We start from the raw sequence: 22,398 nt of genomic DNA, 5'->3' as shown, positions 1-22,398 counted from the left end.
TGAATTCATATTAAAAAAAAAAGGAAAAAAAACGGAATACAAGATGACAAAACGTAATACTAATACGTAATACGTTAGTGAGGCATCATTATCTTAACTGGCTGATGAAAAAGTGGAAATGTCTAATGGGGCAATAAGAGTCAAACACAACAATGCTTTAAATAAAAATGGTTTATTCTCTTTCAATATAGTTTTTGATCTATCCGTAACAGAAAAGAGCCTCCATGCCACTCAGTGCTAAAACCTGGAACTGAAACTCGGGTGACCACAGCGTCGCAAAGATGGACAAATGTCTTTACAGCAACAACATCAGCTTGATACTGATCCAACAACAGTCAGTTTGCCCATTTTAAAAACAGGGTAATCTTAATGAAAGAGGCAGGAAGGATGGGGGGTGAGAGTGTGTGTGTGTGTGTGTGGGGGGGGAGGGGGGTTCACATCTGATTCAAGACCTGATTTTGTTGTGACTCTGGCAGCGCACATTCTCCCAGGCTGTGTTTGGAAAAGTTTAATCCGTACATGTTTGAGGATGCTGCAAAACTGACATCTTGCTCCAGTATGGCTGTTGATGTGGAGGCAGAAGGTTCTGCCACAAAAAGGTCACAAGTTGAGGTAACAAAGATTGTTCCTGAATGAAAGAGGAAATAGACAGATCAATCACAACTGTGATGCCAAGTCTCCCTCATAAAGGGAGAAACATACGGTCAGTTACCTGCTGTCTGGTTATCATGTTGCATTGGAGCTGCTTATTGCCTTTGAGCCATCTGTATTAGCATTTGCGTGTTCCTTCACGACAGGATCTGCAGAAGAAAGAGAGAAAGAAAGAAGAAAGCTGCTGGATAAATAAATGACCTGAATGTCGTTAAGCAACTCCCTAGTAATAAATCTAAAAACAAAGATGCACAAATACACAAACAATAGTACAGTCAATAACTGCTATTTTTGGAGTCTGAAATAGATTCCACAAAAATCTCAGTCTCAAATTAAAATAAATGTGCAGATTTAATATGACAATTACCTGTTTCAAGGTTATGCTGGGAGGAGTATGAAAGATAATAAAAAGCCACAGACGAGCTTTTAGAAGGTGCATGAATGGATTGAAATGTACAGACCCATGTGTCACTTCTCCCCAGCTGAATAGAACAATGTGTGCTAGTAAATCAATTGTCCGGGCACAGATTCACAACAAAGCTATGGGGTTATTGATTAATCAATTCGAAACAAATGTGGGGAAATGACTGAACACTGTAGAATAAACCTTCCGACAAATACTTTTTTTTAAACCTTTCAAATAGAAACTGTTCCCAGCGATAGAGCAGTGGTACATACAGAAGTATGGGTGCTGCATGGCCTCAGCAGCTGTCAACCTCTGCTGGTGGTCGTAGCGCAGCAGCTTGTCCAGCAGGTCCAGAGCCTCTGGACTCACCAGGTGCTGGTTCTCAGATTGGATGAACTGTTCCCAGCGCTTCCGTGTTTGCCTGAGAGCAAAGTGGTGGTGCACAACAACACAGGTTCTATTATTCAAAGGTCTTTTACACAGCAGACAAATTCACCAAAGTCAGTGTAGAAAGATGTACTTTTGACAACAGCCTTAAATGATGATTACACTCACTGTCCCAGCAGGTCTTTGAAGCGAGTGTCCAGTTCTATGTGGTATTTGTGCAAGTAGTTGAAGAGCTCATCTGTACCAAGAACCTTAGCGATGCGCACCAGCTGAAACAGTTACAATCATTTACACTCTGTACTGATACTGTAGTATTAACCATTACGTCGAACACATAATTTTCAACAGCTTAACCTCAACTAAGTATACAGTTCTTAAATGAAGGTGCGTGATTCATTACCTGATCATAGTTGTCCTGCCCATGAAAAAATGGCTCCTTCAGAAAGATCATGCTGGCCAACATGCAGCCTAGACTCCACATGTCCAAACTATAGTCATACATCTAGAAACAACAAATCAAACACCAAGTAGATTTTATATAAAAAGGACAAAAGTTTCCCTAGAACAAACTGTTAGAGAAGTGTTTGTGTTTTCCTGAGATGAACTTTATCATTGACAAAAGCGACTAACGGCAGGTACCTGATAGTCCACTAGCAGCTCGGGGCCTTTGAAATAGCGGGAGGCCACCCTGACGTTATATTCCTGAGCCGGATGATAAAATTCTGCCAAACCCCAATCGATAAGTCGCAGCTGTGGGGCACAAAGAACAATTTAGATGGTGAGATGTTGGTTGCTGCCACAATTTAGGAAAGCAACATATGTTAACCTGAACCTCTAGTACCAGTAAGAGTCCAGGTCAGCCCTCACTTTTAAGTGGCTACATGCACTGAGCCAGAATTCCACCCCCTTCCCCAAAAATGCAGCAAATAATAAACAAGTGAGTGCAGAACCTTTCTGAGCTGGTGGTCGATCATCACATTGTGGGGCTTCACATCCCTGTGCATGATCCCCATACTGTGACAGTAGTCCAGAGCCTTAAAGAAAACACAGGCACATAGAAAATATAGTTGATACCCATCACCTGCTCTGCATTAATCCTCTCATAGTTTTCTCTGTCAGGACAGACGGTACTTTATTTAAGTTTTCATTCCCTGGAAAAGAGATCATGATTTTGCTGCCTCAAGATTTATGTTTGGACCTAAAGCTGGCTACATATTTGTTCTTGGGCTTCCTGTGGAGCTAACTGCTAGCGGCTAACGTGGCTAGCGCTAGCTCTGTGTATCAGCACGTCTCAGAAATCCAGCCAGACCAGGTAGGCCGGTTACATTATAGAAGGTTTAAATTTTAAACAAGTCATAGCATGTCTTACTAGGTTATGTATAGGTTTTAGGAGAGGTGGGCAGACGTTACACGTACCAAAATATAAAAGTGTTTACCCATCATTTACACATCTCATAACATTCACATGAAACCATTGAGTGATGGTGACACCTACTTTTAGACCCGTTACAAAATTAGACCTTAAACTAAACCAAACTCCACATGTTTTACCTTTAGCAGCTCATACATGTAGTAACGGATGTCATAGTCTGTCAGCTTCTGGTAAAGCTCCTTAAACAGAAGAAGTGGTAAGAAACATTAATTAAATCATTAATTGCATGATAGCAGCAGTTCAACTTGCTTTTATACATGTACAACATTAATAGGGGTTATGCAAGTTAATAAAAATGGATATCAATGCCTTTGCATGGATGGTAACTGGGCCAGTAGTTTTGCTTGTGTGATGCTGGCCAAACATAAGTACCTTAAAATCTGTGTTATTGATGCACTCAAAGACAAGCGCTGGTGTTCTGGACTGCAAAGAGAGGACAACACAAGGCTTAACTGAGGAGACAGCAAATAGGTGGAGGTCATTGTTGCCACGCACACACAGCTAAAAGCATGATTGGATTACCACTGCTGATGGGACAGCATGCAGCGAAGTGGTTTCTAACTCACCACAGGGTCTTTGACTGTGTCCACTAAACGGATGATGTTGGTTCCTCCACGGAGGTTTTCAAGGATTTTTATTTCCCGTTTGATCTTCTTCTTCTTCACGGGCTGTGAAAAAACACATTTTGAAGTAAACCAGCATAAATAATTTGTTGTTGCTTCACTTAAAAGATTATTTTAATCATTTGACAAATTAGAAACCATTTATTTATTTAGTTGATATTGGGACTCTTCAAATTACATAATTTTAGGATCGTTTTCTAAAAATATGAATGCACCAATACCAGATTTTTTCAAGATTTTTTTGTTTTTAACAAACACCCAGTGACTTGAATCACTTATTCTGATGTCACCAACATGTGATGTGTGATTTGAAAACACTGAAGGCTTCAAATGCAAGCAGAGAAATATTTACATATTAATAGATCTTGCATTTTACAAAAAGAATGAAGACTAACATGCGGAGCTCACCTTGAGGATTTTCACCACCACTTTCTCATTATTGGTCATGTTTATGGCCTCAAATACTTCACTGTACTTCCCTCTACCAAGTTTTCGTACCAACTGATAGTTGTCTTGATTGCTAAAGAGAAAGAGTGGACATATTTAGCAGCAATAACAGGATGTTGGCTAAAACTACGAGCCAGTTCATTTTAACACCACGTCACTGTTTAGGGCATTTATTCAGAAACATACCAAGCATTATGTATAATTACAATATGCATACGATATATGCTAGGCAAATATATCTGCAATATATCGAAGTGCAAATTCAAAAAACACACTGCTACTGAGAAAGTCACCTAAACATATCAACGTGTTAAAAATCATTTTGAACTATTATACTATCATTATTACTATGAACTGCACAAATCCATTTAACTGTACCTCCAGTTTGGCATATGTGCATCATAGTCCCAGTACTCTCTGTTCTTCTGTGTGTTGACATCGGTGTAAACCCGAGCCTTGCTACTGGCCGGCGTGGATCCGGGCATCGCTGGGTGCAAGGCTCTGTGTCGAGGACTCTCGCCTCTTGCAGAACACTTGTTGTCTCGATACTGGAAGGAAATGCACCGATTCTTTGGAATATGTGGCTCTAAGACCCCTGTGCTGTGTCTAACATTGGCTTTCGCTGCTTGTGCCCGCTGATGAAAAGCACCAGGCCAGTCCGACCCAGCTGTGCACACTGACAGAGCTATGAGGACAGAGTGTGTAAAGCCCCTGAGCAGGATTCTAGGCAGGATGGGAAGAAGCCCCGCCAGCTGCAGGAAAACAGGAGGGAAAACAAGCTTCAGCAAAGAACGGCTGTCAAACGTTGTTATCACAAAGGTTTGTTGTGAGGAAAAAAAGATCAGTTTGTAAAAGATATAGGCTAAAGACCAATTTAGCCTCTTTTCACAACATTGTGTGCTCTGGAGGTAACTTTGTGCATAATTTTAGGTAAAGAAAAACGGGATTAAAAACAAATGCCCCAACTCACACTAGACGTTAACTGTTCAAACCTGGACGAGATCCAGCAAGTGTGACAGGTGTTGTGTTAAATTATGTGCCCCCGTTTGAAGCGGTCCCCCAAAGACCCTAAACCGAGTGTGCTGCCCGTCACGACACGTACTGTCACGGGCCTTTTCAGCAGCCGCACAGCCTGCTATACTATTACCACTTAATAGATGAGTCGGGGACGTACTCATCGCCACAACTCCATCCTACTATTTAAAGCTATTTTGGAAACTGCTTAGCATCAATTACGATCGTTTCATCTAATGCCACCTAGCTAAGCTAGCTGCTAGTTACAGTGACCAAGCTTAGTTCGCAAAACATAAAATTACACAACCTGAACCCCAATTTCAAGACAGAAATATACATTGCGAAATCAGAATATTTTTACAAGACATATTTATGTACAAGCAGATGTGCATCGGTATCGGCATTAGTGAAATGTGAAGTCAATAACGGAGCTAACGTTAGCTAGCAGGCTAACCTCGTCGTACAAATATCGTATCGCTCAGAGGAAGTCCGCCCGTCATCGACGTTAGCTTAGCTCGTTAGCACCGGTGGGACATTTCTGTACGTACGGCGATGAAGATCCAGCAGCCGCGCGGATACTTATAAAGTATGTACCAGTAGAAGGATCGCTGATTTAATAATGTTGTCAGATGGGTGGTGTTAGTTCGCTAGAAGGAGCAGAATGGGATTTCCTTTTGCGGTAAACATACCCCGGAAGTAAACCGTGAGATACAGTGACCCCTTCATTCATCGCTGAACAGATGTGACTGATGCTTATTAACTAATAGTCACGTTATTCTACATAATGTAATGTGTATACAACCATTCATTTAAGAGCCAAGTATTTCTAATAAACAGAAATATGGCCCCGCGCACAAACCCACTTTACGAATAAACTCTTACAAATGTCATTGTGCTTCATCACGGAACTATGTTCAAACACAGCTGGACACATTACTGTTATTTCAATGATTGAGTTAATACATGCGTAACAGGAAAGTCGTCTCAAAGGCCAAGTTGTGTGTCTGTATGGATCAAAAAATCAGAGAGAACTAAATGAGAAAAATGTTATTTTTAATGTTTCTTTGCTAGAGTTTGTATTAACTTCAACAAAATATGTCGGTACTTAGATTCTTGCATACAACGTCACGTGAATAATAACAAGAACAACATAGTTAAATATAAATATCTGATGGGTATGAAACAATGTAAACACATCTTTTAACAGATCACAATCTTGGAGCAGATTTTTGATGAGAGATAATCATCAGTCATCATATGTGGCAAGTGTTAGCTGAACCAACCATTAATCAAAAGAATCACAAAACCAGAAATGATAAAAGGAAGTTAGCTGTGAAACTAGTGTTACAACAAGCACTAAGAAACTTTTACTTTTAGAGACTTATATTCATATTCACTCATATTGTCAGCTCCAAATATTTGCTATACACATTATCCTTTACAATTTTAAGCCATATACAAGAATTCGATTTTTTTATCAGCAAATATACCTAAATTAGAAGTGAAAAATCACTTGACACAAAATTAACTTTGAACTACTAGTTGTGTGTGTCACGTTACAATCAAAACTCTGATCTCCTGCTTTATATATATATTTTTTTTCCTTTCCTTAGAAATGCAATGCAATTGGACTAAGATACACAAGGAAATGACCTTGCAAAATTACCTTGCTAGGCAATGCCTAATTTCTACTCTATGCTACTAGCATTATTAGCTCAGATAAAACCAATTGTACACCATTGTTTTCATAAGGGTGGTTTATTTTAACTGTATACATTATGAACAGGAGTCTATAATGATATCCATATGTGTAAGTCAAACACTTCATTACACTTGTCCATCTCTCACAAGAGGTTTTGAAGCAGACGCACCAAGACATAAATCATGGCACACAATCCCCAGCCAGCGCCCACTATTATTATCTTTGACTGTGATTTATAAACCCCAAAAACCTTCTTTTAAATATACTGCAAAGATTGTACATAATATAGAAAACCACACAGTAAACTAAAATACACACATTTTTAACGTTATCCCATCATAAACCAACACATGAACTGCAAATCTGAGGCTACTCTGATTAATCTTGTGAACATCTGGTCTACACCAGCAGGAGACTGGAATCCTGTGAAGACATTAAAAAGGTCGGTAGATCAAAAAATAAAAGTAACATTAGTTGTGTGTTAAATCTATCGCACAGTTGCTAATGCAGCTAGGTTTGTGGGAAGTGACTAATTTAACGCTTTAAGTTCTTGTTGGGTTAACCTTGTGACAGTCTACCAGGAAACTGAAACTAAATGCTTGCAAAAAATACTGCAAGCTCATTCATAGTGAATACAAAAGCAGGTAACATAAGCACTATACAGTTTTCAATGTTTATATAAGCATATAACCACAGTCTATAATATAACAGAGTAGACTATGCCATGAATCAGTAGTCATAAATATTACATTGTGCACGTTGTATTGCACATGTCAAGTGTTGACACGGTAGCTATAGGTTAGTTACCTAGATGTCATTTGTTTTAATACAAAGATGCAACAACACAGATTTGATAGGACACAGGCTATACATTTTCACAAATCCACTTGTTTTCTTCTTCTTAGGATGTTTTCCTAAATAAACTGAAGCTATAGTACAACAGTGATATTAAAGAGTGATAAATATTCATGCACAAACAGATGTCTCTACCTAAGATCTAGTATGTGAAAGGATATTGCTGCACAAGCCAGCCGCTGAATGAGGGTGGGTTTAACTATATTAAACATGAAATGATCAGAGACACAGAGTGAGTGGTACATAATAAAAAGAAAAGGCACATGGATTGCAGAGGAGCTTAACATGAGCACACACTTACCCGACGACTGTCTGGAAGTTCTCGCCATCTTTCAACAACAGACTAAACAGTTACAAAACGGACAATCACATGCACAAATAAGGTCCCACACGCAGGACTAAACAAAATCATAATCTGTCTGAACAATATTTCCCCTCTCTTGTAGTCTTTTTCCCGTGTTCCAAAGAAAATGTGTCTTAATCCCCTCAGTTGATTTTGGGTATTTTGTCTTTAATTCGTTGAAGAATAAGGATAAATTGAGTCTTACATATACTAAAAACCATTCTAAGTAATAGGTGCATGGTATAAACTACAAATGGGAGAGCGCAGGCTGGCACACGTTGCTTAGAGAGTAAATGTCACGTCTACTGCCTGAGATTGAAGTGCAGCTGTTCATGGTATGCAGGGAGCTTCTGGGAAGCTCTCACCTTCAGCAGTGTGCTGGACAGTGTGCTCCTGCAGAGCTGTAAGGTCAACAAAACGCTCTCCGCACCACACACACTTGAACTGCGTCTCCCGGGAGTGCACGCTCTGATGCTTGGCCAGGTGCTCGCGTTGCTTGAAGCTCTTGTCACAGCTGGCGCATTTGAAAGGCTTCTCCCCGGTGTGAACCCGGCGATGGCGCTGCAGCTCCGACGAGTACCTGAAGCGCTTCTCACAGTCGGGGCATTTCAGCGGCTTCTCCCGAGTCGGGTCACAGCGGTGCTGAACAAACTCCGAAGACGACACAAAGCGCTTGTCACACAGGGAGCATTTCAGTGGCTTCTCTGTGCAGTGAGAGTTCTGGTGACGTTGCAGCGTCGAATTCTTTTTGTAACCTTTGCCACACACGTCACACTTGTAGGGCTTCTCTACTTCACCACCACATTTGTGCCTCAACAGTTCCCCTGACTGGCTGAAAGACTTCTGACAGGATGCACATTTGAACAGACTTTCCATGCCATGAACCTGCTGGTGGTAAAGCAGGTGCGATGGCTGAAGGAACCCCTTATCACAGAGGTTACATTTGAAAGGACGATCTGCTGGATTTTTGTGAGTGCGGCGGTGACGTACAAGAGCATATTGTTGTTTGAAGCTCATCTGGCACTCCTCGCACTGAAACGGGCGCTCCTCGGAATGCGTGCGTTCGTGCTGCCGAAGGTCAGATGGGCGCTTGAAGCTCTTCCCACACGAGCCGCACCGGAAAGGTCTCTCCCCTTCAGGCTGACATTGATGGTGCAGGAGCTCCGACGACTCCTTGAAGTGCATCTCACACAAATTGCACTTGAAGAGGTGCTCGCCTGAATGTGCGTACATGTGGCGCACAAGGTGAGAGCGGTGCTTAAAGCTCTTCTCGCATACGGCACATTTATACGGCCGCTCGGAGCTGTGCGTGCGCTGGTGGTGCGCCAGATGTGAAGACTGGCTGAAGCTTTTATCGCACGTGTCACATTTGTATGGCTTTTCACCAGTGTGCACTCTCTCATGGCGGGTCAGCTCTGACAAATGCCTGAAGGACTTATGGCACACTGAGCACTTGTACGGCCTATCTGGTGCAGAGGCCTCAAACGCAGGAGGAGACGAGGCACTGATTGCTGCACCGCCGCCTGATGTCTCACCAGCGGAGGGCTGCTGGGGATTGGCAGCAGACGAGGTCGGGGTGGCGTTTCCAGAACCGGGTCGGTATGTTTTCTCACAGATGGAGCATTTCATCGGGTTGTTTCCGTTGCCGTGCGAGTTGTGATGCTGAGCCAAGGAGGTGAGTAGCGAGAAGCCCATCTTACACACACCACACACAAAAGGCTTCTGCTCCACCTGCACACACTGATGCTCCAGCAGGTCTGTCGCTTGACTGAAGATCTTCATGCACTGTGTGCACTGGAAGGATCTGTCTTGGTTCACCATGCACTGATGCTCATGAGGGTTGGCCAAGTGAGATATGTCATGACCACAGGCTCCACACTTGTGGCCTCTCTCGCCTCCTACCTGTAGGGACGCCTGCTGGGCTTGGACTGCGTGCTGCTGGCCATGCTGCGGCTGCTGCAGGGTGGTGTCTGGCTGCAGGACGACTCCATACACAGTGCAGCCCAGCGGGTTGTCAGTTGCCTGAGGGAGTGTGTGCACAACAGAGGGTGGGGCCACTGCATGTTGCTGCTGCTGCTGCCACGCCTCTGTCATCCTTCCTCTTTGCTTTCAGGAATTCAGTGCTCAGTAGGTGAAAGTCGTTTAAGTGCCGAACTTAGAGGGAAGTTGTAGTTTGAGAAAAGGCAATGAGCACGCCTTGAGCAGGTCAGTGCTGTATATCTGTTTACACAAGTCCTTTGATACAACTGAGAAAACCTAGAGGAAAAAAATGTTTTCTATTAATTCAAGATGAAAATGAGAGCACACAGCTGGATAAGTGTCTTCACAACTTACAAAAGACATTCTTATGCAAATGTTTCAAAAAGAAAATGTTGCATTGAGTAATATAATATGCATATTGATATACTTATTTGTAATAGCATTTAAAACAGTCAAGATCATTTACTCAAATAATTAGAAAGGCATTGATTAAACAGCTGCATTTTTTTTTAAAATAATGCAAAACCTTTGCTGGTGGGCGTGTGAGCTTTACTGGGACAGAATGATTGAAGTCATTTTTCATTGTTTTTTTAATTAATTCAAAATATTTAAATATAAATCAAGCTCAATAAATTAACGTGTGTGTGTGTGTGTGTGTGTGTGTGTGTGTGTGTGTGTGTGTGTGTGTGTGTGTGTGTGTGTGTCAGCCAAGCTCATGTCATGTAAGGCAGTTCATGAACTCATATCACTATAAACTGCATATTTGGTTGGTTTGTTGGGCATCTAATGGTGTTTCAACAACTCCAACAATTCATGGATTGATGACAAAATTATTCGTCACATATGACTGAACATAACACTAATCTTTGGCATTAGTTGCATCCCTGAACTGAAACGAAGTACGTAGATTGTCTAGGGAGGCCTAAACCCTTTTGCTCCATTATCCAATAACCCTTTAAAACACAGTTAAATGCTGCTACGTGAAATACATAAATTGCTATCACACAAATAGTCGAAGCTACATCTTAAAAGAAAACTCGCAAAAAACAGTGGGGCTCAGTCTATTTCCTGAAACGCAGCTCGGCACGAAAAGGTTGAATTTCTTAGTTAAACGATAGATTCACAGTAACGTCATGCAGAGCACTTTGTGATGTATTGTTTGAGCTATTCTGTTCTCAGTTTGGTAATGGTGTCAGATTTAAATGTCTACAAGGTATTAAATGCATTATAGGTTCCGTTTTAGGATGTAGCGTTAGCTAGCTGTAAGACGTTAGCTGCGGCTGCGACAGTAGCTAACGGCTAACCGCTGCAGCTAACTAACGTTGCTAAACAACTGGGCTTCCTTTGACATTATCGCTTGTTATGATCGCGTTCTTTAACGTTGTATTCACAGTCGGTTTCTCCTCGCAACAAACCACGCATCCACTAAACTACGTAAAGGCAGAAGTCAGTGGCGCGAGGCGGCTTTGAGCTACCGTGCCTTCGCTCGAACGCCGCTTCATGAAAGGCCACAATAACTGGTCTGGCGTTGGTTACGAGCCTCCATCGCAAACGGACCCCACATCAAACTAGGCCTCCCCGGCGCTACGGGGGAACTCGCCTCCCGCAGCCGCGCTCCGCACATCTGCAAATAACATTCACCACCGCAACACTTACACGAGCTGCTTATTGACGGTTTTCACTGGCGTCTCTCGCGCGGGCGCGACAATCTTCGCTGTATTTGGTGCTCGGAGGACCGGCGGTGGAGGGGATGCGGTTGAAGCCGGACGCCATCCTCCTGCTGACGGACGGACACCGGAAACCGCCTCACAGCGCACTACCGTCGCCGCTGCGGTGCTGCTGCTGCCGCTACAGCCGCTCCGTGCGGGGGTAACAGTTAGCTGAAACACGCCGGGACGAGATCGCCTGCTCCCAGGCTGATTTTACGGGAACGTTATTCAAACTAAAAAGCGGCGCCTAATGCGAGCTCCGCGCTATATGACGCAGTTCTGTATCAGACCAGTAGGGGGAGCACCTCCCCCAGTCTGAGCTTACTGGTCTTAACCCGCAGCTACCGGCAACATGAAGCAGACTACTGTTATGTCTTAGCAATATACGTTTGTGTTAAATTAGCGAATTGTTAATTCTATATTACATTTCAAAAAGCCAATTTGTAGTAAATTGAGAACAGTTATGATTATAGCCAACTTACCCATAGTTAAAATGTTATAACTAGAAAGGTGAAAGTGCAATTACACCTGGATTGTAATTGAAATGATGATAATTGTCCAGCAGATGTGAGGGATTTGCAGGTGGACCGTTGGTATAATGAGCCCAGAGGTGTCTTTTGCTGCTAGCCCTGCTGTTCTAATTTATGATTAGCTCATTTGAAGTTGTATTGCTAATGTGACTTAAATAAAAATGCATACTGTACATACAAGCTCAGCCTTTACTTACCCTGTTAGGTCTCAGGACTCACAGAGTCTCTGTGGGGTTCTGGTCAGGTGAATTTTCTGGCCACTTGATCCAATGATACTGTGTCATGATTTCTGATTAGTGATCACTTTAATCTTCCACCAGACCATGAGATCTTTACTTCAAAGTAAAATGCAAAATTAACTTTTGCCTGATAAAAATGACTTCATACCACTAATGAACACTTGAGTAGTTATGGTCCTTAGCCCAGATGGGACTGTCTGATATTGTATCTGCTTAATGTGTGTCTCATTACAAGTTAAAAAATCAAGCTTCACAAGGACTTTTTTGTAGGTTTTGTGGTAGGCTGTAATCACTGCCTACCACAATGTTTCACTTTTTTAGATTTCACAAAAAGAAGAAATACTGGTTCAATTTAAACACACCAAACTTACTTAAGTTTTAAGAAATTTCTTTTATGCTTGAATATTAATTTTTGCGTTCATCTTATATTCTGAATGTGTTGTTTCTGTTACATATGTTTGACTTGCAGCATTTTTAAGACCTGTTTCACATTTTGCACAAAGTTGTTTTCCTGTTGGGAACAAGAGGAGGATCTCACTCAATATGACTTGTCATTTTAGTGCAGAGAGCGGGTCATTGCTTAGCTTAGCAAAAGACTGGAAAGGCGAAATATGCATTGTCTTAAGGTGCTAAACAAAGGACAAGTATAAGACAGTGTTTGCCTAAAAGTCTAACTAATCCTTTATGATCCAAACGTGTACTGATGGTAGGTTTTTACATAGCGTAAGTTTGGAAAAGGTCTAGTCATGCCTGTGACAGCAAATTCACAGGTTTTGTGTCCTAGTAGTAGTCAAATCGAGGAAGACAGCAGTAATAATCACACCAAACTCATTCATTTCAAACATTTCATTATTTTCTCCACATTAACTTTGTAACAACCTCATAAACCAAAGAGTAAGAAAGAGCATGCTCGGGCATGCAATGATGTCACAACATGATGATGCCACTGGGTGCGAAGTATAAAACATACAGTAGCAGAGACTTTCTTTTTATATCATTCATAAACTCAGGACATTTCAGTATCCACTGAGAGTAAAAGCTAGCGTTTATATTACACCGCTCTCCATGTCTCATGTTGCCTTGTGTTGCTGGATAGAAGAGACGAGAGGGAGAAACTCACAAACTGACACCAGATTGAGCAGGCTAAACAAACATGCTGGAAAAAAATCTCATCCGGCCCAAAAAGTGCCTGGAAGTGGCACTGTACAAACCCCATTATTCCCTTTTTGACTGGTCCTAAATGGGGACTGGGAGAGAGAGAGAGACAAAACAGCGCATGCCATTTTTGTGTAGACGGAGGTTTGTATGTCGTCGTGGAGGTTGAAGGGTTTTTGTCTCCTCTTAGCCTGCCCACTTGGGGGTTAATTAGGGTCAAAGTTAAATAATTTCAGATCAAAAATGAATAAATACGAGGCACTCATCATTCTTTCTGTCTTGCAAACTGCAAAAAGTAACGAACTTGGATAATAATGACACATATACATATATAGTAGAATTAGTGGTTATAACATAACAGTCTCAAGGCTGTACAAAGGGGCAAGGCTGAATCCTCATCATTATATCAGCAGTTAAATGTGTGTTTTTGTGTGTGAATGTTTGTATGGGTTGACCTAAAATTACATTTCACTTACAATAACTTCAGTTCCTCAAGGATCGGCCTTATGGACTTTGGTATGTGTTAGTTGTCAACGTCTGAATCCATGAATTAAATGTGAATCTGATTTCGTCAGGTTCTGTGGTTTACTTTGATGAAGAGAAGTGATTATCAAATCTCTGCCGACGGGTGTGGTGACGAGAAGTGATCATCAGAAAGGTGTGCATGACGACAGAACAGTGATGTTAAAGGGATAGAAAATGCACTTTTTAAACACACACACAATCTCATGCAATGGTTGTGTGCGTTTATATAATTCATAGTGAAAAAGAAAATACCAATGACAGAGCCCTTTAAAATGGATCTACTCTTGCAGCATAGTTCTGTATATAGCGCATAGTGCGAATAGGGGTTAGACACTGGTGGATCAGACTGAAAGAGGAAAGGGTTAAAGGCCAAGGGGGTATTGGGGATTGAGTGTGTGGGTCATGCTCTTGGTTAGCATGTTTTCTTATAACAATCAGGAAAAAGGGTTTGCTATATTTTTGTCAAGACTGGTGGAAAGTGGGCAAAAATGCCTATGCCATCTTCTGTCCGTGCATGATCAGGTGAACGGCACCTACTGATGTGTGTCCAACGTGCCACGCTACCTTAAAGCTGCTTTTTGCCTTTCCTGTGAATATCCTCCTCTTTTCAATGGTGTTTCTGTAAATGCGAGCACGAAATAGGCGTCTTAAAGGAACGGTGCTCTCAGAGTAACTAAAATGGGCTTCAACATAGGTGACAGGACCAATAGCAACAAGAGAAAGGCTCTGCTGTGTCCATCACTTGGGCAGCGGGCTCCAGTTGAGAACGCAAATTGTCTCAGTAAATAATAATATACCATAGTTATCAATAAGTCTTAGTAGATCATACCTGTTTAAGCTTAAATAAAGAAGTGAATGAAAAGAATCGCTACTCCGATATTGAGTAAAATGACCATAACCACCAGAATAGAACTGGAGCCCTGGGAGAAAAGGGAGGAGAGAAGAAACAGTTATTCCACAGAGAAAAAAAACATACACACTTAGACCAAACTAATATCTGAAATATGTAAGTAGGATAATTGGAAGTTCATAATATAAAGAAACATCAACTCCAAGCCTAAATGTTCTACATTTTCCTTAATTCCTGCATTAAAAGTAGTTTTAACACTGTTACTCTGTTGACACGGAGTATCTTTTAATCAGTATCTTAAAGTTGTTTATTATTAGTAGTAGTAGTAGTATTGTTATTACTATTATATACTAAGCTCTTATGTCACTCTTTTTTTGCAATCCTGCACAATTGCTGTCCCAGCACAGTCTCATTTTCAGAATGAAACTTTTGTCCTAGAGTATTATTATTAAGTCATGAGACAATATAGGAAATGTAAACAGCTTTGAACGGACAAATAGACAGGCTAACGCTTTCAAACATACTTACTGAGTTTGGTTTGAGGATGAGATGCTCTACGTCCTGCTCCAGAGTGATGGGCTGAGACTTTAAGGGTGGGGAGAGGGTGAGGTCTCTGTGCAGAGGCCACTCCTCAAGCTCTGCCCCCACATTCAGGTTGTCCAGCATCTGAACTGAGTCCATGGATCCTTCTCTGACCGGTCGAAGGCCTCGAGACCGCAACCTGTTGTTTTTAGGGCCCGGAGACTCCTGCTCCAGAGGCGTCTGCGACTCCGGGCACTGAAGCCTCATGTCGACCGTATAGTCATTCATTCTCTCCTCATCCTGCTCTGTGAGGCGCGAGTGGGCAGGGCTCCACCTAAGGGTGCTCTCTGCAGTCCAGCCCCCGGAGAGGCCATCTAGCCTTTGGTCGATTATAGCATGCTCATTAAGCTTGTGGTTGGGGGGGTTGTGCTGCTTTGGGTGGTGGTTGGAGTAGACATGCTCTCGAGAGTTGTAACTAGAAGAGACGTGGTCCTTTGCATTGTGATTTGAGGGGATATAATCTTGGGACTTGTGATTGGAAGAAGCATGCTCAGTCTTGTGATTGGACATGTTGTGTTCCAAGGCCTTGTGATTGGATAAAATGTGCACCTGTGGTTTGTAGTTGGAAGAGGCATGCTCACAGACCTTGTGATTGGTGGACGAGTGATCCCATGTTTTGTGATTGGAGGATGAGTACTCCCGTGACTTATGATTGGAAGAGGCATGCTTGGAGGGCTTTTGATTGGATAAGGAGTGTTCCCATTTTCTAAAGGAGGAAGCATACTCCCGGGACTTGTGATTGGACAAGGATTTCTCCCGTGGTTTGTGATTGGACAAAGGGGCTTGCTCGTGGCCATTGATTTGGCCCTCCTGCTCTTCCAGAAGAGAGGGAGTTGTAGAGCGGCTGCTGCCTCCTCGATCTTGGTACATGTCATCAGTCCAACTGTTAGCCCCTCCTCTGGGCAAATCCGGCCCTCGCCCTTCTATCAGAACTTGGATCTCGGCAGCGCCCTGATCATCCACGGCACTCTGGCGCATGAAGCAAGCATTTCTGGTACGATGGGTGTGCTTGGGTGGGGTGTGGGGGGTTGAGGTGGGTACGCTCAGCACGGGGCTGAGATCAGGTGTTATTACAGGTGGCGTGGTGTCCGGAGTGCACAGCTCCGGACTATCAGTTTCTGTGGAGATGACCTCATGGTCTTTGTCCTTGGCATCCTGGTGCTTGGGCCGCTGACATTCAAGCCCTAAAAAAGCAGTTGGAGAATAACACCAATGAAGTGATTTGGCACCGCTCCACAGCGAGGCCATCAGACCTGGTGAGCGTTAGCGTTATTAGCATGCTAAGTGGCTGCAGCATTGAACAAGGAATAGAAGTAATTGTTTTATATGGAATGAGTACAGTTTTAAAACAGATTTAAAGCCTCAAATTCTTGTTTTAGCTAAATATTCAGTTAGTCTAATCACTAATAACCATTCTTTCCTACAATGATCTGAGTAACAGACATTTGTTCTCTGTACATAAATTAAAATCATGCTGAAAAAAAAATACTGTAAGTAATTTTTTAGAACTTTTACACTAATCAAATATATGTTGTTTTTTCTCTTTGTAGCTGGTTTGTATTTAAATAAATATAAATAAATATCCACATTCGTGATCAAACGTCACAACACCGATGATCTATGTTTTAATATTGTATAAAGCTGAGTCTGATTTGAATTTTCTCTCAAAGGGCTCTCTGTCCGTCTGCGTTCGATGTCTGTTTACCGTTTCCATAGATGTGGAAAGACGGAGAGAGCTCTTTGGCAACTATTCGTGCCAGACGACACTCCTCCATGGCCTTCTGTGCCACTCCTTCAGCTGCTTCCGCCTTCCCACGAGCGTGGCTCATCCTGGAGACAATATTTACAAGCAGTGAAGTCAGGCAGGCTTTAAAGGATATTGATTCTCTGGCAATGTAATTCTTCCTTGTTTGGGCCATTTTAATAAGAATTGCAGTAAAAATCACATGCAGAGGCGATGTTTACGAAGACAATGTTCTCATGAATGTCTCACCTTGACACGGCAATCTCTGCTTTCTGCTTGGCGATGTCTGCGGCTTTTTCGGCAGCTTCTACAGCTCGGTCCACCTTCTCTCGGATTTTACTGGCTCTCAGTGGAATCAGGTTCTTGCGTTTTCCACTCACCAGCACATTTTGCTTGTACTTTCCCTCCTCTTTGGTGCCATCGGGGAAGGTGGTACATCCATAGCCATGCCTCTTGTTTGTGGCCCATTCACCTGCATAGTGCAGGCCGTCCGAGCGCTGACTCACGCCCCACCCGACCCTCTGGTCAGTCCGCCATTCGCCAGCATACATCTCAGTGACGGTGGCATCCACAGGGGCACCCTGCTCACCTTCACTGGCATTGGAGTGGATGTCAGATGCAGCAGAACTGACGGTGCTCATGCCAGCTTCGCTGCAGAAGGAGCTCTGCTTGCTCAGCTGACTGGCCAGAGAACTTTTGGACTCGGACCGTCGAAGCTTCAGGCCGCTCAGGATGGACTGGCGGAAACGTCCCTTTCTCTTCCTCTGCCGCTCAGCTTCGGTTGGAGCCGTCAGAGCGAACCCCCCTCGGCCCACGGGGCTCCCAGCCAGCCCAGCCACCACTCCGTCTGTGGGTGTGGTAGCGGTGCCATCCTCCAGCACAGCCGGAGGGCCGTGGCTGTGCTCTGAGCGGAGGGAGTTTATGGATGTCCGCAAAGGAAAGAGGATGACGGCCGCCATGCCGTATGGCACACTCTGCCGTACGCCATAGCCATGACGCATCCCGCCCAGCCACTGGCCTTGGTAGGTTCCTGAAACAAAGACAAACCAGAAGTCAGAACAAGGGGGGTTTCTACCCAACGGGGTCTAGAATACTGATCCCTGCTTGGTTCCAATGTGAAAGAGAATAATTATTGGAAACATTAACATGAAAATTGGACAGGATCCCAAGGAATGAAGCCTATTAACCTTGGTTACACTTGATCACTTTCACATGTCAACAGCAATATAAACAGTGTTATTTATTTATTTCAAAACCCAGCATTGCTACTTGAGCTTTAAACTGTTGCTCCAGTTAAATCCCTGACTTTTAGGTCTCTTATCTTGAGTGTTTTTATTTGAGATCAGTGTATTGATGGACAGATGTCAAATTCCAAAAAACAGTGTTGTAGTAAATAAAGGCTGTATATGCATGTTTACTGATGTACACAAATTTACATTGTAAACAACACCAGAAATACAATCTCTGAAATAGCTGAGCCCTTATGCCAAACCACCGCTAAACCATTGGCACAGCATTAGCTGTGGAAATAAATCAAAGAATATGTTTTAATAAACCTGGAGTAACATGCTTGGCTCCTGCAAAGCTGCAGAAAAAACTATGTTCTAAAAAGTTGCTGTGCTGTTATAAATTTCCAGAGGTTCCCACATGACCTGCCCTGTTTCATCTTTAGGTTAAAAACAACTGCAACTGGTACAAATGTGAATAGTGTGAAACAAGGCAGATCTGATTTCAACATCTTACACTACTGGCATAGAATGAAGTGGGACAGTACATATACTGAGTCACCGCATGTGGGGTGTATTTAGGGCTTTTAAGCTGAGAAAATGCTTCTAGAGTTTGACAGAATTTGAAATAACCCTTATACACCACTGGCACAGATTTATAATGAATGGATCAAGATGTTAGTCAACTGTAGTCTTTTAAATGGTATTTACCATATAGAGTTTAGATTTTGTCACAAACACCATAGGGAGAAAGTAACAATTACTGCGTCTCTACATATTTGTAATATTTAATACTCGAACAAAAACCCTTTGCATGAATGGTTGTGTAAAATAACTTGAGTCTGGTAAATGCTACGTTTTTGTGAAACCTTTTACTATAAAACTGAAATCTCACATCAGATTCCACATACTTTTGAATTTACCTGAATGAGATATTTAACAGACACATGCTGTAAAATATGTGAAAAACAAAAAAAAAAACAGATTTGGGAAACCAAATCATGCATTTAACTGTTTCCTCTCTTTTAAATGTAACCTAAACTGTTAATGTTATTAATGATCAATTATTAAACATCAATCTTGTATTTAATAAATTCATGTTACTGAAAAATATTCAAAGACATTCTTGTTTACAGACTAATGGTTACAGTTATTATAGTTTGACAGCATTTACTGTACTGCTGTAAATGCTGTAAATTTACTATGCTGTGAGCTGTCCATGGTGCTGAAAACAAAACCCAACCACTGTTGAGGACTATGTCTTTCCTGAAAAGTACATTTAAGTCAAGGAATGTAGTTAAATACAAACCTTTTTCTGTTTTAATTAATGTCTTCAATCACCCACATTACAAAAAAATAAAATATAAAAACTAAAAATATTAACATACATTTGTCTACATTTACATTTGAGTAAATCTTGCCTATATACCGATTCTGTATATGATATGAATCCATGTAAAATATAAGATAGAATAATTTATCTGTGCAAACAAACTGGATTTAAAGGATCCATGTGTTTTATTGGGTGGGCCATTATCATTTTAACAAGCACTTGCTCTGTTGACACGCCTGTGTCGTGTGTGTGTGGAGAAAGCAGCGCCCTGCACATTTATTAGGTTGTGGAAAATGTGTCAGCTCGTGCGTGCTAAATTCATCTGTCGGCGGTCTTCCACGTGAGCGGAAGAGAGGAACAGCTCTGTCGCGTGACGCAGTCCTTTTTCTTTTCCTCAGCCTCCTCTCCTTTCCCTACATTATAGGGTCCAGCAGGAACCAGGACGAGGCAGGAATGTCCGCGCTGGACGCAGTCTAAGGACACGCTGCCACGTTAATGCAGCAACAAGACCCACCGTGTTTTCATTGCACCTGCATTACTTATTGACCTCGCTCTCCATCATCCGGGTCCTGCGCATTGCTCAGAGACGGGTGGTACCGGCGCCGGTTATCAAACGGCCTAGATTACAACCCCCTGAAGTCATTAGAAAAACCAGATTGACGGAAACAGAGAGCCAGTCAGAGAGATGGAGCGATGGAAATTGGGAGGTGGTCTCTGGTGACACGCTGACCTGCTGCCTCCCGTCATCGTGGAGACCTCACAACGAGTGAGGTGCAGAGTGGAGAAGTATTTGTAAAAATAAACCTGTGTCCAAACAGGAGTGGTGACAATTCAACATGATTTCAATTCTAATATTAGACTCGTGTCCTCTTTCTACAACCACCACAGCCTGATTCTGCTGTTTTCTCATAAAGGCTGGTCAGTGGAGCAGTGTGTAGGTGATTTATCCCAGCAACAGCCTCTGCTTCTGACTTTTAAACTACTACCTTCTGACTTTCGTGACATCCTGGGAAGAAGTAGCTCTGACTGCTGAGAGTTTAATTTGTTTGTAGCAGAAAACACGTTTTAGCAGCCTTACCTCCATCGGAGTAGGTTTCGGTTCCATATCCATCCTGCAGCCCGTTGCTCCAGGTCCCCTCGTACCGGGCCCCACTGGCTGTGCTCTCCAGTTGCCCGTAGCGACCTTTGAACCCCTGTGTCCATTCCCCTCTGTACTCCCAGCGGCCCTTGCTCTCCACTCCAATGCCGTGCCGCTTGCCCTGGGCCCAGGTGCCCTGGTAGCTGTTCCCGCTGGGCCACGTGTACACACCCAGAACCTCGAAGCCGTGGCTCCAGGCTCCTGCATACTCGCCTTGACCCTGGGGCCCCGTGCAGACCCCTCGGCCGTGGGCTTTACCCTGCTCCCACCCCCCGCAGTACGACCCCCCATCATCAAAGTCAAACCTGCCTCCAGTGGACATGCATGAAACAGGTTTAGGCAAATCCTTAGAATGTCAGAAAAAACTCAAAAGAGCGAAGGCCTGGTTCAGTCAGAAGCAGCAGAAGGGAGGAGGCCTCGTCTGAACCAGGTAGCATGGAGGTGCAAGGCCCCGACTCTTCCCCTCCTGTTGGTTTAGAACATAAAACACCAGCTCCTTGTGTCAAAATCAGCAGCACAGAGCATCGCTTCACGATGGAGAAGCAATCTAAGCCTCAGCGATGGGTTTGGAGTGATGAAGCAGCTGCTGTGCATGCTGCTTCCCATGGGCATGCAGGCTCAGAGTGCTTCTCATCCTCCTCCGCCTCCACTTCCTCCTCCACCTTCCTGCTCCTCGCAGCCTCGCAGCCTCGCGGCTCACCGGCCTGTCACCTCTGCCGTACAGCGAGGCGCTCCGACCAGGCGAGGCCTAGGCTTTTCCAGGAGTCCCAGAGGCCCACAGAGCGGCGGCGGTGTCGGCAGCAGCTCCCGAGCTCAGCTCAATCAGACATTACAGCATCCTCACATCCCTGCTGCACCTGCACTTGGAGATGGTGGCAGGACAGGGATGCTGCTGCACTCGTACGCCATTAAGAAAAAATTCAGTGGACCAAAGAAGTTGAAGGTATTTCTCTATAGCATGGCCTGGAACGAGGAATCCAGGCTAACAGTCATAAGCTCGCATCTAAAACCACGCCAACACACACGCCACAGCCTCAGCCTCGCACACAGACCAGGGCAGACATATCGGAGTGTGAATATCCTCCTATTTTCCTCCCTCTATCTCCTTCCTGCGCGGCTCTGATGAGCCTCTCTCCTGAAGATGAGGATGCGAAGGCAAAAAATCATCGGAGGCAGGAAAAATGAATTATTCCTCTCTCATCCCCTTTGTCTCCGTTTTCAGCGTTTGCCTAAACATGGATTGTTGCTGTAGCCCGATTCCACCAAGTCATCTGTCCTCGCTTGTTTTTCGGCCTCTCTCTCACTCTTTCTATCTCTCCCTCTGAAATCTGCTCATTACAGGACTGTTCCACCCCAGCCAATACCCCTCCCCCACATGCACACGCACACACTGAGCACACACTCCTTCTCTCAGCTCTTAAAGAGATAGAGACAGAGCGGTGGTGCGAATGGCTGCGTGTACAGAACTCACCGCTCCGTCCCTTTGGGGATACAGCCTGCTTTTCCTAATTATCCAGCCTCATTTGG

General features: G+C 43.4%; 3 protein-coding genes across 6 annotated transcripts; all 3 read right to left on the bottom strand.

Moving 5' to 3' along the window:
• Nucleotides 1-156: 156 nt before the first annotated feature.
• LOC114852260 (casein kinase II subunit alpha'-like) lies at nucleotides 157-5,681 on the bottom strand. 3 transcript variants are annotated; one of them, XM_029144568.2, is made up of 13 exons: nucleotides 5,555-5,681; nucleotides 4,325-4,698; nucleotides 3,908-4,019; nucleotides 3,443-3,544; nucleotides 3,249-3,299; nucleotides 2,996-3,055; nucleotides 2,395-2,478; nucleotides 2,084-2,194; nucleotides 1,845-1,946; nucleotides 1,613-1,713; nucleotides 1,330-1,478; nucleotides 713-800; nucleotides 157-628 (listed from the first exon to the last, which is right to left on the bottom strand). In XM_029144568.2, the coding sequence occupies exons 2-12, from the start codon at nucleotides 4,429-4,431 to the stop codon at nucleotides 727-729; spliced, it is 1,053 nt and encodes a 350-aa protein (XP_029000401.1). In that variant the 5' UTR covers nucleotides 4,432-4,698; nucleotides 5,555-5,681; the 3' UTR covers nucleotides 157-628; nucleotides 713-726. The 3 variants fall into 3 exon arrangements, with proteins under 3 accessions (XP_029000401.1, XP_029000400.1, XP_029000399.1); XM_029144567.3 differs by having other exon boundaries at nucleotides 5,509-5,649; XM_029144566.2 differs by having other exon boundaries at nucleotides 5,415-5,643.
• Nucleotides 5,682-5,992: 311 nt separating this feature from the next.
• On the bottom strand, nucleotides 5,993-12,018 carry LOC114852423 (zinc finger protein 319). Of its 2 annotated transcripts, none has more exons than XR_008694206.1 (3): nucleotides 11,497-12,011; nucleotides 7,819-10,116; nucleotides 5,993-7,085 (listed from the first exon to the last, which is right to left on the bottom strand). XR_008694206.1 is itself a non-coding variant. In XM_055507409.1 (3 exons), exons 2-3 carry the CDS (start codon nucleotides 9,952-9,954, stop codon nucleotides 6,991-6,993), a joined length of 1,824 nt encoding a protein of 607 aa, XP_055363384.1. In that variant the 5' UTR covers nucleotides 9,955-10,116; nucleotides 11,497-12,018; the 3' UTR covers nucleotides 5,993-6,990. The 2 variants fall into 2 exon arrangements, 1 of the variants encoding a protein (XP_055363384.1); XM_055507409.1 differs by having other exon boundaries at nucleotides 8,226-10,116; nucleotides 11,497-12,018.
• Nucleotides 12,019-13,149: 1,131 nt separating this feature from the next.
• Nucleotides 13,150-22,234, bottom strand: jph3a (junctophilin 3a). Its single transcript, XM_029144861.3, has 5 exons — nucleotides 20,812-22,234; nucleotides 17,424-18,204; nucleotides 17,136-17,260; nucleotides 15,377-16,614; nucleotides 13,150-14,918 (listed from the first exon to the last, which is right to left on the bottom strand). The coding sequence occupies exons 1-5, from the start codon at nucleotides 21,191-21,193 to the stop codon at nucleotides 14,838-14,840; spliced, it is 2,607 nt and encodes an 868-aa protein (XP_029000694.1). The 5' UTR covers nucleotides 21,194-22,234; the 3' UTR covers nucleotides 13,150-14,837.
• Between the last annotated feature and the right edge of the window lie 164 nt (nucleotides 22,235-22,398).

The sequence above is a fragment of the Betta splendens genome, chromosome 3 (genome assembly GCF_900634795.4).
Source record: "Betta splendens chromosome 3, fBetSpl5.4, whole genome shotgun sequence".
NCBI lineage: Eukaryota > Metazoa > Chordata > Actinopteri > Anabantiformes > Osphronemidae > Betta > Betta splendens.
The sequence above is the reverse complement of the archived record's forward strand: the minus strand, read 5'-3'. Positions and strand labels throughout refer to the sequence as shown.